Source organism: Malania oleifera, chromosome 9, assembly GCF_029873635.1.
Source record: "Malania oleifera isolate guangnan ecotype guangnan chromosome 9, ASM2987363v1, whole genome shotgun sequence".
Taxonomy (NCBI): domain Eukaryota; kingdom Viridiplantae; phylum Streptophyta; class Magnoliopsida; order Santalales; family Ximeniaceae; genus Malania; species Malania oleifera.
In genome coordinates, this window is record NC_080425.1 from 2559258 (window position 1) to 2576345 (window position 17088).

General features: G+C 34.6%; 1 protein-coding gene across 1 annotated transcript; it reads left to right on the forward strand.

Annotated features, from left to right (window-relative positions):
• Positions 1-14739: 14739 nt before the first annotated feature.
• LOC131164766 (phospholipase A1-Ibeta2, chloroplastic) lies at positions 14740-16757 on the forward strand. Its single transcript, XM_058122204.1, has one exon. The coding sequence runs from the start codon at positions 14895-14897 to the stop codon at positions 16491-16493; it is 1599 nt and encodes a 532-aa protein (XP_057978187.1). The 5' UTR covers positions 14740-14894; the 3' UTR covers positions 16494-16757.
• Positions 16758-17088: the final 331 nt, after the last annotated feature.

Below are 17088 nucleotides of genomic sequence, written 5' to 3' on the forward strand. Positions count from 1 at the left end.
GGCCGGAGTAAATTTTCAATTTGGATTTCCTAGGCACACTCTAAAGCGAGAGTGGGATTTAGGGAATTAAGTAAATTAGTTATATTTGAGGGTTTAATTATTTATTTAGAATTTATGGGTCTAGGAAATATTAAAATATTATTTTATTTAGGGTTGATTTAATGTATATAAGATTTTTAATTCAGGATCTGGGTGAGCGCCACAGGTATCGTTTCGGGGTCCCTGTTAGCGTAGTTTAAGAAACTAGATAATGGGTGAATATATATTAAATCAGATTTTTATGAATTAATTGGAAAATGAAATATGTTATGAATAAATATGTGTATATGTTTTTGTATGGGTTTAAAATGTCAACCGTTTAAATTATGCTTTTCTGAGCCTAGGGTTTTTTATTAGATACGTATATGTGAAATTGAACTAATGAAAGTGAAAGATATTTTCAAGATAATTATGCAAGAAATGAAAGGTATATTTTCAGCATATAAATGTTAACTGTAGGTTGACTTATTTTAAAAGATATATATATATATATATATATATATATATATGTATAGGAATTTTATTGCTAAATAGTGTGACATGAGTAAATAGGAATTCTATGTGGAAATATGTTATATGTATAAGATACAGGATATAAAGGAAATGAACTGAGTATGAAAATGTTATATGAAATATGCTGCATGTAAGTGTTAATACAACCATGTAAAACAACTGAAAGATGTTGAGTAAAACAGTTGAAAAAAACCAGCTAAAAAATGTTGAGTAAAACAGCTGAAAGATGCTGGATAAAACAATTGAAAAATGTTGCGTAAAATAGTTGAAAAATGTTAGGTAAAACAACTGAAAGATGTTGGTTAAAACAACTAAAAGATGTCGAATAAAACAGGTGAAAAATGTTGGGTGAAACAGTTGAAAGATGCTGGGTAAAACAGTTGAACTATGTTGGGTATGTTATGAAATGAAATGAAAATGGAAATAAATGAAACGGAAATGAAATGTAAAATGTGAAGAACGTAAAATGAGAAAGAACCACGTGAAATGAAATGCTACGAAATGACAAAGTTGAGAACATAAATAGATGAGAATTATAGAGAAATGACAGACAAATAATGTATTATGGTATTATCAGTATTTATGTTAGTAGAATATGTTACGTTTGGGCGAGCCAAACTCTTCGCCCGAGGGCTTGTCGAGAAAGGTGAGTGCTCTGGTTGTATCAGGTGTAGCAATAGGTTGCATAAAGTATTAGGGCAGAGGGAAACTATTTGTATGGGCGGGTAGATTTTCCTATTCTTGGGGGCCTTCGTTGGTAAATTTTTGTATGAATTATGTGAGTACGAGATTAATCTATCACTTGAGGGCTTACTGAGTAAGGTGAGTACCTTGGTATGTTTCTGTTGTGATCTTTGGGTTACCTAATATATTAGAGCAGATGGGAACTACTTGTATATGCGGGTAATCACCCTTATCCTTAGGGTAATCTCGTGGGCAAAATAACGTACATGTATTTGAATAGGATCAGAAAATGATTTCAGAAATTATGTTAATGATTTGCAAATGATAAATAATATGTTATATACAAATCTCATGCTGACCACACACTTTTTTAATATATTGTTTCTTCCCTTACTAAGATGTGTCTCACCCAAATATGAACTTATCTTTTTCAGGACCTCCATGAGATCGAGCTTAGAGAGCTCGAGCTGTTATAGCATTTTTGATAATAAAAAAAAAAGGGTATAATTTTGATGATATTTTGGGATGTATAAATTTTATATTTTATGTTTTATGTTTTAAGTTTTCTAAGTTATGGATGGTTGTGAATACTGGATGTTGGAGATATGTGTATACATGTTGATGAATGGATTATTTGGGATATTATAGTTAAAAACTCTGGTATTTTATTGTTGGAGGATTATATTTATGTTTTCTGCTGCGTGATTGAATTGAGGATCATGTTCAGATGAATTAATGACGTGGCACTCGGGTCCCATAAGGCGGGTTCGGGCGCCACGGAGCACGGTTTATTCAGAATAATGCACCGGGCCCTATTATCGGGTTCAAGGCATTACACACTTTGGGTTAAATAGTATAGAACTCTAATATTTTATTGGAGAATGTTTAATTATTTCCACTGCGTGAATGATATCAGAGACGTGAGAATGGTCTCACAACACCTCAGGTCCCACTTGAAGGGAAAGAGGCATTACAACACAAGAATTTCACTAAGGAAATCACAAATTACGTAATACACTTCTCAAATGATCACTCTCACTGTTAATACACGCCTATAATGACATATATAATAGTCCCTCGGAGGTTTCCCTCCGATTACCCAACCACCTCAACGTTCAAATTCAAAAATTCAAAAAACTGCTCGCAGCCCAGGCACATTCGTTGACAAGTGTAGGGGATTCGTCGACAATCCATAATAAATTATTGTTGGAAAGTTATAAATTATGGAGTGACAATATTAATCTCCTTGACAATTGGCGCAAATCCCCATTGTTATTTATATTTTACAAATCCTTTTGGCTTAAACTAGATAGTCATGCTTGAGTATGCTATCTAAGACAAAATAATTGGCCAACACAAAGTTTCATATTTTGGAAGACAAGTTAAAGTCAATGGTGGGATGAAATGAATTTAAGCAAATAGACAATATTGCCATGATAAAGTGGTTTGAGCAGAAATCTCATGACCAATCAAAGTTTTTAATGACAAAAGCTTAGATGCAAGCAAAATTAGAACAAGACAATGTCTACAAACACCAGTGATGACAACGCCTCCAAACAAATTATCTGCAGAACAATGAAGATGATTGTTACAAACTCAATTTTTGCTATGAATAGATTCATCAACACAAAGAGACAAGTGGCTAGCTGTAAAGCAAAATAATTAATGCTCGACAAGCATTAAAGTAAAAATTCCCTAACAAAGAGCAAAATTGTTGTTTGACAAAAAAATAACATAAAAGGAGTGGCTATGATCAAAAGTGAAAAGAATGGTAAAAATCAAAAGTTGTAAAGTTAAATCAATGATGAAGTTTCATCTACAAATTAAGAAGCTAAGGACCATTCGGAGCTGAGCGATTTTGGAAGTCCTTAGTGCACTTCATAAGCCTCTCAGCCTTCAAAAACCATCCTCTTCCCCCTTCTTTCTATCCTAATTTTCATAGATCATTATTGTAATTTGGTAAAGAGTCCTAGACTAGTAATTTTATTTGTCTGTACTGTTATTCTGACTTTTATTCTATAATCTAATACTATTCTATTAGTTATTATGTGTTATCATGTTCACGCATGTATTTTATTTAATATTAATTAAATTTTAAAATAAAAAAGTAACTATAAAAATGATTATTTAAAATGGATGATGGAATTGTCCGTGTGATTTTATTCTTTATTACAAACCACGTGATTTAATTGTTTATTACAAAAGTGATGCTCGATTATATAAAAAAATAGGGTTTTTTTTAAAAGCACAATGGATAACCTTTAGACGCGCAGTGATGGAATGGAAAGGAGTTAACTAATAATTAATAATTGAGTAGTTAATAATTGTGAGTACACTCCTTGACTTCAGTGTCCAATCAGGGAGTCAATTATAGTTTTTGGGTGTGGGACTTTGGGTGGTGTTTGGAAGTTCTTAAATGTAAGTTTATGTAAATTTAAAAGAAATTAAATATAATTTTATTTTATATTTTATCCAAATTCATATAAATTCAAATTCAAAACTTGAAATAGTACTCACAAAGCAAAGATTATTATTATTTTTTTTACACATGAATTAGAGATTATTTTCTTTCGCGCATCTTCTTTGCTTTATTTATTTTCTTCTTTTCATTAAGTATTCTCACGGGATGACTAATGGCAACTTTTGTAGTAGACCATCATCTCATTCGATTTGGGCATTTTGTCGACCCTAACTTATACTAGATTTGATAAAAATTTCAAGTTGGATTTTTGTCAATCTTGAAAGTGCTTCTTTTACTAATCGTCAATCTTAAGTAAGCATAACGATTGGGTTCATCGCAAGAATCACCATAGTTATTCTAGAAATCATGAAGCCTCTTATCAAGTGCTTCACTCTATTGACACAAAAAATAATTCTTGATATTTGTGTGCCACATATATATATATATATATATATATATATATATATATATATAATTCTCGTTTTTGTCATGCGCTAAGTCACAAGCAAAGTGGTCAGGATCGCATTTAATAATGCAATGCACCTGAATTGTGTGCAGAGTTTCTACTAGATAGATGTTGACATAAGAAAGCATTTAGGCCATTAGTATTCAACTTGTCCACTTCCAGCTCCCCATCCTTTCTCCCTTTTCTTAATATTTGAATTTAAAACTTACAACACGGTATGTAGAGGTGAGCATTCATCTGTTCGATTAATTAATCGAATTAATTGATTTAATATTTTTATATAGATAAAATATAAAATTTTAATATATATAATTATAGAGCTTATCTCAAAACTTAAATATCAAAGAGAGAGAGAGTTGAGAGCATCTTATACTAACTTGAAACTATCCATAGAGACGATGTGGGACTGGAGGCACACTAACATTTTCCCTCGAACCCATGGAAGGAAATGAGGCGAGGAGGAGTCTAACCCATAGAGGAGTCAAGCAGCCCAAAGCCTAACTCTGATACCAAGTTAGAGAGTTCATCCTCAAAACCTAAGTATCAAGGAGAGAGTTAAGAGAATCTTATAGTGACTTGGGACTGCTCACAGAGGCGATGCGGGATTAGACGCACACCAATATATATAACATATATAATATATAATATATAAAAATAAATAAAATTTTAGCATATACATATAATATATAAAATATTTTAATATATACTATATAATTATTTATTATTAATTTATACTATTTGATTAATTTGGTTAATCAAATTAGCCGAACCGAATCGATCGGATTTACTTAATTAATTCATTAGTTAATTCGATTTTAATCGAATTGTGCTCACCCCTAATGATATGATTAGTGTAGAAACCTAAACCCGAAAAATAAAAGAAAATAAATAAGGAATAGAGAAATAAAGGAAAAAAAAGGAAATTGGTTTGGCAGAACCCAAACAGTCAACGGTTTTATAGAGCTTGGGAAAAACCGTCGCCGGTTTAAGCCAACAAGGGAGGGTCAATTGTCAAACCGTCGAAGATTTTGTGAGTGCAGGGAAAACCGTCGACGATTTTCCTACGAGTTTACTTAAGGGCTAAGCAAGGTATATTTTTTCATAACTTCAAAATTCACACACACTCTCTCTCTCTTTCTTAGGGTTTTTGGACTCTCTCTCTCTCTCTCTCTCTCTCTCTCTCTCTCTCTCTCTCTCTCTCTCTCTCTCTCTCTCTCGTGGCTCTCTTTCTCTCGTAGGCTCACTCGGGTCCCGTGATCACTCCCCAGTCACTTTCCTCTCTTTTCTCGACTTGCTAGTTCGTTTTCGGAGGCAAGAGCGAAAAGCTAGGGTTTTCCATTTTTTGAACGGAATTGGTTTCTTTTTCAAGAACAGGTAAGGGGATTAAATTAAGTCAGGATTTATTAAATTTGAACCAACTAAACTACTTTATATATATATGTATACTTATGATTTCGAAGGTTATTTCGAAAATCAACCGTTCAAAATGAACTTTACTAACATAGGATATATGATATGGTATTTTAAATAAAATGTACGATGAAAAGCTTGGTTTTATCATACGAACTTCATATACTGTGTTTCTTGGTTGTTTAAATAACTATGTTCAAATATGAAAATCATGTGGTAGGTGAATAATCAGTATGGTTTATTGTATAACCGAATTTAGGTATGGTTGTGAAAATACTAGATTGTTTGTGAAAATACTGGAACTTCCTTTGCAAAATTATGAGATTTGATATGACGGTTGAGGGTCGGGTTTTACTTGACGGCCAGGGGTAAGGTAAGGTTATATTTAACGGCCGAGGGCAGGGTTTTATTAAATGGCAGGTGTTATATGAAAATGAGTTTATGCAACAATTTTTATTACTTAAATTGCATGATATGGTTTATGAACCCTGAAGACCAGTTGTATTGTGAGCACGATATCGTTGCTAGGGAATTACTATTTGACCATATGCGCCCACACTTTACTTAGAGGTGTAGAGTGGTTTCAGCCGTTTGGCTTGCCTAGAGGTTGTATCTTACCTAGGGTCCGGACCAGGAAGTGGTAAGACAATCGAACCTGTAATTGGGTTGTGGATGCCTGCAGACGTATTAAGCAGATGGTTACTTTGACTTTGTCTGGGTTGATCCCTCGGGACTTAGTCCAGCTTTCGAACCGCACAACTCGTCATGGCGATTAAGCATGTCATTAGTCTTAGGGAGTGCCTTTTACACATATATGTTGATTTATGTAAATGATGTTACTATTTATTAACTGGTTTATACTCAGGAAGCAAATGCATATTTTTCAACTGTAAAGGTATGAGTACATGTATGTGAATTAAAATGAATGAATGTTTATGGCGAAGTAAAACTCTCCGTACAAGGGCTTACTGAGTAAAGTGAGTGTCCTGATAAGTATTAGCTGTAGTCTCACCCAATTAAAAAGGATAAGGCTACAAACAATATCAAAACAAAGGGACGTTACATGTATGGGCATGTAATCTCCCCTATCCTCGAGAACTCTTGCTTATAAATGTTTATGCGTGTGTAAATATATAGTCTGCATGTGTTTTCTTAGTTGATGTTGATTTATAAACAACTATATTTTGTTTACATTAAAACTCATGTTGGCCAAACACTGATATTAACTTAATCTTCTTTACTGAGAAGTGTCTCACCCTAATATACAAATCATCTTTTCAAGACCATCTTGAGATCGAGCTTAGCGAGTTCCGGGGCAGGGTGATAGCTAGTTTTTGTGAGTGTCTGTAAGAACTCTAATGTGTTTCAGTTATGTTTGAAGTTCTCGAATATGTATTATGGTTGTATGGACTAAGTTAGTTTTCTTTCTTCTGTTGAGTTGTAATATGGATATTTGGAAACATTTATGTATAAAGGTAGTTTAGAACTCGGGTAAAGTTTTGGAGAATGTATCATTTATTTTCGCTACTTTTATATGATGAATTTGGTATTAGGATCACAGACGTCACTAAAGTAGCACCTCGAGTTCCACATGGCGGGTTGGGGCATTACAATTAGTGTTTGACACCAGACTCTGATAATTTTGAAGGAAAATGAAACCATGTTGAGAAAGGGTATTTTTTTAAAAAAATTTCTTTTCCCCATTTTTTCCTACTAAATTCCACATGTCAATATGTTAGTGCATTAGTGGTCCCTACATTAGTAGACCCCGTTGGTAGCTCCTTTATAGAGAAATTATTAGATATACCAGATGTATACATCGGATCTAATTTTCTTAAGCCATATATAATATTACCTAATTTAATTACATACACATACATGACAAAATCAAATTAGATAAGATGTATACATCTCATGTATCTAATAATTTTTTCCCCTTTATATATGTTCACTTTCTCTCTCTCTTTTTTTTTCTCTTTTTTTTATTTATTACATAGGAACTCCAGCCACCAACAAGCCCTTTGGACCCCCTGGTGCGGCACCAAACCTATGGATCAGCGTCCTCCCCCTAGGTCTAGCTGATCAGATAAAGTCCAGAATGCGAACACAGCTTCCGTGCATTAGTTGGACGTTCGGCTAACCCGATCCCCGGGACACATCTCCATTACCATCCACCATCCCCGCTAGCTCACAGAGAAGTCTCACCATCCACGGTCCCCGCTGGCTCATAAAGTAAATTCTCACTATCCACAAGTACCGCTGGCTCCGTGAGTGTATCTACCTGGAATTGAACCTCTGATACTCCTTCTTACGTGCTTATGTCTTTCCATCGCTCCATGCTCGTGGGGGCAATTCACTTTCTCTCTTTGCATTAGCGCATTAGTGGCCCTCGCATGAGTAACCCACAACTCCTCTTTTCGTTCCCATTAAAAAGCCATAAGCATATTATTATTATCATTATTATTATAATAATAAAATATAATAATAACAACATATATTAATTATGATCTAATAGTTATATATTGAAATTTTAAAACGCCATTTCAACTGTTAAATATTAAAATTATTTACCTAATATATGAAAATAAATTTTATATTATAATAAAATGATATATTTACTTTATTAAATTATCCGAATTGATATTATTATTCAAATATTATAGCTAATAGTATATGAATACAAATAACTATACTAAGTATATATCAGTACGTATAATATACATATATATATATATATATCATAATATATAACGTTAAGATATTATATTTGTTTAAAATATATATATTTATATATTTTATTTTTTAAAATTAATTTTATATTTAAGTTATCTTGGTGAGAAGCACAAATTTTTATACTAGTATTATAGTATTTTAAAGTCAAAACTCTTGCCGGAATAGTAAGCTCAAAAAACTTAAAGAAATCTTGTATCTCGTTTACACCATGCTCTATTATATTTCACTATTATTAATAGGTAGCTACTATACCAATTAGCTTTATGGTTTGTCAACATCTATAATGCTCTCATCCTTTCAAATTTTAAAAGGAAGAGGAGTCGCAATATACATTATTATACATTCTATATACAGTGCACACTTCAACCTACCACTCATATCCCAACAACCCACCAAGCCTTGCAGCCAAACAGGTCATCCATATTCTATGCATACATACATACATACATACATACATATATATATATATATATATATATATATATATATATATAACACCATGCATGCAGCATGCATGTTTAAAGGAAATTCTTTTCCTGATTAATTAATAATATATACTTACGTAGTCAAAACTATAAACCCCTGTATAGTCCTGTTTGGTCAACTTTTTTTTGCCCTTTTCACTTTTTTATATTCAGTTTGACCATGTATATTGATTAATATATAAATAAGACGTTTATATGTGTCGCAATTGGAATAGATAATTGAGATCAAATAAAGTAAACAATCAATAAAAAATAATATTAGTTGGTTAGACCATAAAAAATGTCCGGCTATAACTCCATAAATATGAATGTCAAAAAATTATGCGCTTTTTCAAAAAGAGCATGAGCCGAAGTCTAAGAAACGCTAGAAAGAGCTTGGTAGGATCGATCAAGCAGTCATCAACAGCATACGAAATCTAACTTCATTCAAGATACTCGCCTAGTTTCATTGATCCCATCTTAACTTAGACATGTTACGCCGATAGCGCAGCATCCTTCGATCAATTTTATAAAGTTGCGAAGATCAAGATCGAGACCCAATAAAATTAAAGAATGTTAATTAATTTGTTTCATTTTTTAATATGAAAATTTGTTTTGCCATGGAAGAGAATGGGAAGAGAGGTAGCATGAGGCCTGTGCATAAAAATCAAAATCAAAGCATGCAATATCCTTCCTAGCAGGGAGATGACAAGAATTAGTTTGACATATATAACTATGTGACTTGAATTCCACTGTTTACTTTTAGTCACATTAATCCATTCAAAATTCAGCCTTATACTCCATCTTCAATTTCTCCTCTCCAACAATTCAGGACTTCGTAATATATATATATATATATATAATTGATTTCTATATGCCCAAATGCTTGACCGCTGCTGAAATGATTCATGAAAACATGTTGACTAAAAAACAAAACAAGAAGGAAAAATCAATAATCCCACAGTTATGAATGGAAGGACTTCAAGCATTTGAAGTTTCAATGCACAAGTCAAACCCACATATTAATCGTCACTCCCACCTCAATATTTTATTTTTGGCTTTGAATCTCTTCCTTAATAATAATAATAATAATAATAATAATAATAATAATAATAATAGATATGTCGCATAGAAATATTATCGAGATTTAGGACAAATTGTTGATTCAGTTGATCTAAATTTGATTTCTCGAGCAACTTAACATGTATTAAAATAAATATTTATACACACCAAACAATTCCTCTTGTTTCAAAGTCAATTGGGGTCATTTTACTTTGTGAATTGATGAATAATTTATAGTGCCACTATTGTAAATGCGGAATGGAATTTAAAAATAATAATAATTTTCTTTTAGAAAAAAGCAGCCTAATATCTTTAAAATATTTGACATTCTTCTTTCACGCATTTCTAAATTTTAATATGTCATTTGGGGTGTCATCATACTTTAAAGATAGGACTATATACTCCAATACCAATACAAGAAGAAATTTTTTTTTTTTTGTGTTGTATATAACATGTCTATTTCAACAATAAATAGAATAAATGTTTGTAACACTTTGTTTCTATTGTAGTGTTACTTTATTTGAGATTTTTTTTAATTTATATTGGAGGCCTACTAAGTCGACTGAGCAACACGAGGGGTCGAGAACTGATGAGAAGTATTCCATCTTCTTCTTAGATCCCTTCCTATTTTTTTTTCTAAAATTCGAATACAATACAATTTCAACATAAAAATTTCAGACTCCAACTCCTAAGTTGAACATTCCTAAGAGAGACTTGAATTTAAGTAAATCTTGAATCCAAATACTTTTCTTCTTTTAAGTGTACACACAAGAAAAAGATATTTGAAACTTGTCGTAGTGAAATATAAAGAAACGTGGACACATTTTTTAAAAATTTATTTTTGCCAAACAATGTCTTCTTGTTTTAAAGTTAATTGAGTCAAATTAACTTCATAAAATAATGAAAAATTTTGTAGTACATGCATTTATAAAATGTGAAACGTACATATTATTATAACAACAATAACAACAAAATCAAACCTTAAGTTTCACTAGGTGCAGGCGTCGGCTATATGAATCCTTTTCCGCCAATTTATGTGGTCATGAACCATTTCGATCTTTTGATAGACTCAGGATTATTAAATCCTTATTGATCATCACTATTTCCTTCGAAGTTATTTTATACTCTCCTTTTTATGTGCTCATTTTTTTGGATTGACCAAGCACAAGATTATATATTTTGACAACATTTTAGAGGTGTCGTGAGTCTCCTTGCTGCTCTATTATCTTTCGGAACACACTTCAAAAATTAGAGTTTAAAACTCTTAAATCGAGAGTTCTGATATCAAAACTTAAGAAAAAGTAAAATAAATAAATAAATAAATAATAAGTTATTTCCTATTAGGTAGAAGAAAATATCATACATCAAGCTTAATCTATCTTTTCCAACCCATCCACCTTGACAAGTAATGTTGTCAAATGGGATTCTCACCTAAGCCCAATGACTAACTCTTGAAGGGTAAAAGGCAACAATGGTCATGACCAAAATGTCAAAAGTCTTTATTGGAAATGGTAATATTATTATGACTACACATTTTTGGGAGCTGCATAATTATTCAAGACTACCTAAAATTTTGGTAGTTATGCAGCAATAAAATGCTACAAGTTTGAATGCCTACTACAAGGAGCTGTTGAAGACTATTTTCTTTATTTATAGAGGCCAATTTGTAGTGTTTGATTTGTAAAATTTCAAATGTTTCCTAAGTTGATATTTTAAAATTTTTATTTTAAAAATTAATGTACTTGTAACGTAAAATTATTTTTATTTATTTTGCGCTTTTTAGCTTGGACAACTTTCTTAAAATACTTCAATTTAAAAAGGATTCTCCTTCCTTTAAAGGGTATTTGTTTTGAATAAATACGTTGATGTCAGTTTATTCTTACAAAAAAGTTGGACGCTCTTGTTGAAAAGTGAGCTTAACTCTCTACTCACTCTTATTTTATCTTTTGGTCTTATATCATTACAAATTTATGCATCAAAAGGTTCTTTTAAAGTACTAGATTCATAACTTTATTCTCTTTTCAGTAGGCCAACCTCAAACTACAATTTAATTAGTATGTAAGAATTTGTATCGCATGCAATAGATCAGATTGGCCATTGTCATATGTAATAAATGGATATGCATAAAATGCAATCTACTTATCTAGTGTTTGAACTTTGAAAACCTAAATGTCTCTAAACTTAAAATTGTGTGATTTTGGATAAAATATAATCTCAACTTGATCATGTGTCTAACAAATAAACTGCTTATGAGGTCAATTAGTGGTCCAATTGACAAGTCTATGGTTTAGCAAATAATTTGATTACAAATTTTTAGATATTTTAAGTGTAACTTTTAATTTTCATAAAAAATGAAACGTACATATTATTATAACAACAATAACAACAAAATCAAACCTTAAGTCCCACTAGGAGGGTCGGCTATATGAATCATGTTCTATCAATTTATGCGATTATAAACCATTTATTTTGACAAATTCAGGGCTATTAAACCCTTACTTACTATATCCTTACTAGTTATTTTACACTTTTTTAATGTGCTCAATTTTTTGGAGATACCAAACACAAAATTATATATTTTATGTTGTTTATGGTGTGACTTTTATACTTCATGGGGGCTTATGAACAAAGAGAGAAAAACATATGTTGGTGCAGCAACAATGACTCATCGACAAGAAGATGCCGAGAGGTGAAAAACTGTAGAGTTCAAGACTCATCGACGAGTGGGTTGACTAGTCGACGAGTGGCCTTCTTTGGATCGTAGACGAATACCCTGTTCTCGCCGACGAGTGCACCTGGACTGCGAGAAAATATTTGAATTTTGAATGTAAACGGTGTAACGGTTGGGGATTCAAAGGGAAGTCTCCGAGAACTTGTTATATATGTTCTTCTAGGCATATTTTTATATAAAAAAAGAGAGTAAGAGAGGGGTGAGAGAAGGAGAGAATATCATTAAGTATGTATCTTTGATTTTCATAGTAAAATCTCTTACCGATTGCTCCTGTGGATGTAGGTTTTGTCAAACCACGTAATTCATGGTGTCGTTGCCTTTATTATTACTCTCTTTATATTGTTATGGTTGTGGAATAATTCAATATTTCACCATTTTAGATTGTTGCATATAGTATTATTTGATCATTTACAATGTTTATTCTGCTGTGCATTGTTGGAAGAGACGTTATTTTCACAATATTTTATCAAAATTTTAAAAGTATCGTGAGTCTTCTTGTTGCTATTTTATCTTTCAGGAAACATTTCAATAATTAGAGTTTAAAACTCTTAAATCGAGAGTTTTGATATCAAAACTTAAGAATAAGATAAATAAATAGAAATAAATAAATTATTTCCTATATTACGAAGTAGCAAATTTTATAAATCGAACTTAATCTATCTTTTTCAACCCATCCATCCACCTTGACAAGTAATGTTGTCAAATGTGATTCTCACCTAAGCCCAATGACTAACTCTTGAAGCCTTGCCATGACCAAAATGTCCAAAGTCTTTATTGGAAATGGTAATATCATTATGACTACACATGCATAATGCATTGACATTTTTGGGAGCTGCATAATTATTCAAGACTACCCAAAATGTTGATAGTTATGCAGCATTAAAATGCAATAAGCTAGTTTGAATACCCACTACAAGGAGTTGTTAAAAGACTATTTTCTTTATCTATAGATGTCAATTAGAGTTTGATTTCCAAATTATAAATTTTTCCTAAGTCGATATTGAAAATATTAATATACTTGTAACATAAAAATATTTTTATTAAAGTTGTCCTCTTTAGCTTTGAGCTAGAACTTGCTTAAAATACTTCAATTTAAAAAGCACCCTCTTTTCTTTAAAGGGTATTTATTCTGTATAAATACGCTGATGTCAATGTTTTCTTATAAAAGAGTTGGACACTCTTGTTGAAAAGTGAGCTCAGCTCTCTACCCACTTTTTTTTTTTTTTTTACACAAGAACTCTAGGTACCAATGAGCCCTTCGGACCCCCTGGTGTAACACCAAACTTACGGATCAATATCATCTGTCCCCAGGTCTCGCTGATTAGGATAAAGTCTGAATGCGGATACGGCTTTTGTGCATCAGTTGAACGTTCGATCAACCCGACTCTTGGGACACATCTTCAATTTAAAAAGCACCTTCTTGTCTCGTGCTCATATATCATTACAAACTTATGTGTTAAAAGGTTCTTTCAAAGTATCAGATTCAATTAGTTTGTTCTCTTTTTAGTAGGCCGATATAAGAATTTGTATCTCATGCAATAGAGATAGACCATTATCATTTATAATAAATGGATATGCATAAAACCCAATCTACTAATTTAGTGTTCGAATTTTGAAAACTTAAATGTCTTTAAACATAAAATTATGTGATTTTGGATAAAATATAATCTCGGGTGTCAAGTTGATGAGTCTATGATTTAGGAAATGATTTAATTAAAAATTTTAAGATATTTTAAGTGTTAACTTTTAATTTTCATTCTTACTTCCACAATTTACTAATTTAGAAATAAATTTGCATAAATTTAAAACTATACTTTTATTTAATTTGATTTCCAATGAATGGGATTTCTCAGCGCCAACCCTCCTTCCCCAAGCAGACATTTCTGAATTATTTTTCATTCCCTAGCTACGTGTTGTATTGTTTCACTTTAAAATTTATTTAGCTAAAAAACCGCGGTCAAATTTATTAATAATAATATCATAACAAAACGAGTGTATCGATCTTGCAAGGTCCGGGAAATTCTCTCCGTTGACTGTAGCTAACAATACCCCTCCCTTAAACCCATATTTACAATTATACCACCTCCTTACCCTCCTAATGTGTTAACCAAGCAAAGGGCATTTACGTCACCATAACTCTATATATACCTCCACAGACCCCGCTTCTCTCACTCGGTTTCGGCGAGCGGCTCTCTCTCTCTAAAAATTAGCTGCTCATCTGTCTCTCGGCCTGTCTCTCTCTCTGGTATATGCTTTCCAATTTCCATTGCCACTGCAACAAATAAATATATAAATATATATTAATCTATATATATATATATATATATATATATGCAGCAGATCGCTTCTACTCTTCCAGCTCATAACCTTCACCTGTTTCAGGCCAGAAGAGCTGGCTTTCAATGTCGAGAATCGCCCTTAAAACCTACACTAAAACCCAAACTCACTACGGTTCTGAATCGGGTCTCTTCTTCCACAGCCTCCACTCGAATCCACCTTTCCAACCTCGAAAAGCTTATCCAAAAGCAGAACCCACCTCCCCAATCCGACCCAGAACCCGTTCGCCCCGATCCACACACTACCTCGCCGGAAAACAAGGGACGCGGCCTCCTCGAAGGCCTTAATCTCTCCAGACTCTGGCAGGACTCGAAGGCCGCCGAGGAAATGTCCCCGCGCCACCTCAACCGCCTTCAACGCCTCTTGTCAATGACGGCAGAGTACTCTCCGAGGAACAATCTCGGCAGCCGGTGGCGGGAGTACCACGGCTGTAACGACTGGTCCGGCCTCCTCGACCCGCTCGACGAGAATCTCCGGCGAGAGGTGGTCCGGTACGGCGAGTTCGTGCAAGCAGCGTACCATGCTTTTCATTCAAATCCCGCCACGTCGGCAAAAGGAGCTCCAAGCCCTCAGCACGTGGCGCTGCCCGATAGGTCATACAGGGTGACTAAAAGTCTCTACGCCACGTCATCTGTCGGCTTGCCGAAGTGGGTGGACGACGTGGCTCCGGATCTCGGGTGGATGACCCAGAGGTCCAGCTGGATCGGGTACGTGGCCGTGTGCGACGACCGTAGGGAAATCGCCCGGTTGGGGAGGCGGGACATCGTCATCGCGCTCCGAGGAACCGCCACGTGTCTCGAGTGGGCCGAGAATCTCAGGGACCTACTGGTTCCCCTGCCCGACACGGAGCAACCCGACCAGGGACAACCCAAGGTCGAATGCGGGTTCTTGAGTCTGCACAAAACACGCGGGGCGCACGTGCCCAGCCTGGCGGAGTCCGTGGCGGCGGAGGTCCGGCGGCTGGCGGAGCTCTACGAGGGGGAGACGCTCAGCATAACCGTGACGGGGCACAGCCTCGGCGCCGCCCTGGCGCTGCTTGTGGCGGACGAATTGAGCAAGGCTGCGCCAAAGGCCGCAGAGGCGGCGCTGCCGCCGGTGGCGGTGTTCTCGTTCGGGGGGCCGCGAGTGGGGAACCGGGGGTTCGCTAATCGGTTGAACGAGAAGAACGTGAAGGTGCTGCGGATTGTGAATTCGCAGGACGTGATAACCAGGGTGCCGGGGATGTTCGTGGACGAGAGTCGGAGTAACGCGGAGGGGGGCGCCGCGGCGGCGGTGGAGGAGAGGATGCCGTGGGCGTACTGCCACGTGGGGACGGAGTTGAGGGTGGAGACCAAGATGTCACCGTTTTTGAAGCCGAACGCCGACGTGGCGTGCTGCCACGACCTGGAGGCGTACCTGCACTTGGTAGACGGGTTTTTGGCGACGAACTGCCCGTTTAGAGCAAACGCGAAGAGGAGTCTGGCGAGATTGATGAACGAGCAGGGATCCAATGTGAAGAAATTGTACGTGAAGAAGGCGAAGGCATTGAGTTTGAAGCCTGAAAAGGAGAGAGGCTACTTTAACATGCCGACTTGCTTGCCTAGCCCATCTTGATTTCTAGTAATTACCTGATAAGTTTGCCGCATTGCCCACCATGTTTTTTTGTGCATAGGCACATGCTAATTGTGCTGCCTGTGCCATTGGCAGCCCTTGAGTTTTTCACTAAGAGGAGAACTCGTGAAGATTATGGGGTTGTTTTAGGAATGTAGATTTGAATTTAGTTTTTCAAATTACCTGTGTACCTATTTTTGAACATATTATCCTCATGAAGGATAAGGTGTTTTAATGCATAATAACAAGATAATACGTGTAAGGAAAGGAGAAGTTGTTTTCTCTTGTCATGTAATTTGAACATAATAAGAGTCTTATGAATTTAAAGAAACAAAAAAATTAATTGAGTGTTGTAACTTCTTAGTTCTAATTTTTAAGAGGGAACTAAAGTATAGGAGATGATCATGATCACAAGGAGTATAAATGTTTTAAAGGAATATAAAACTAAAATTATTTTATCGACTTATGAATGTAGTCTCGTGTGTCTACCATTTCACCACCAAGGCATCTTGAAAGTGAATATTATTTCAAGGGGTTCGAAGGGCTTGTTGGTGGTTAGACTTCTTATGTAATAAAAAAAAAAAATGAATCGTATTCC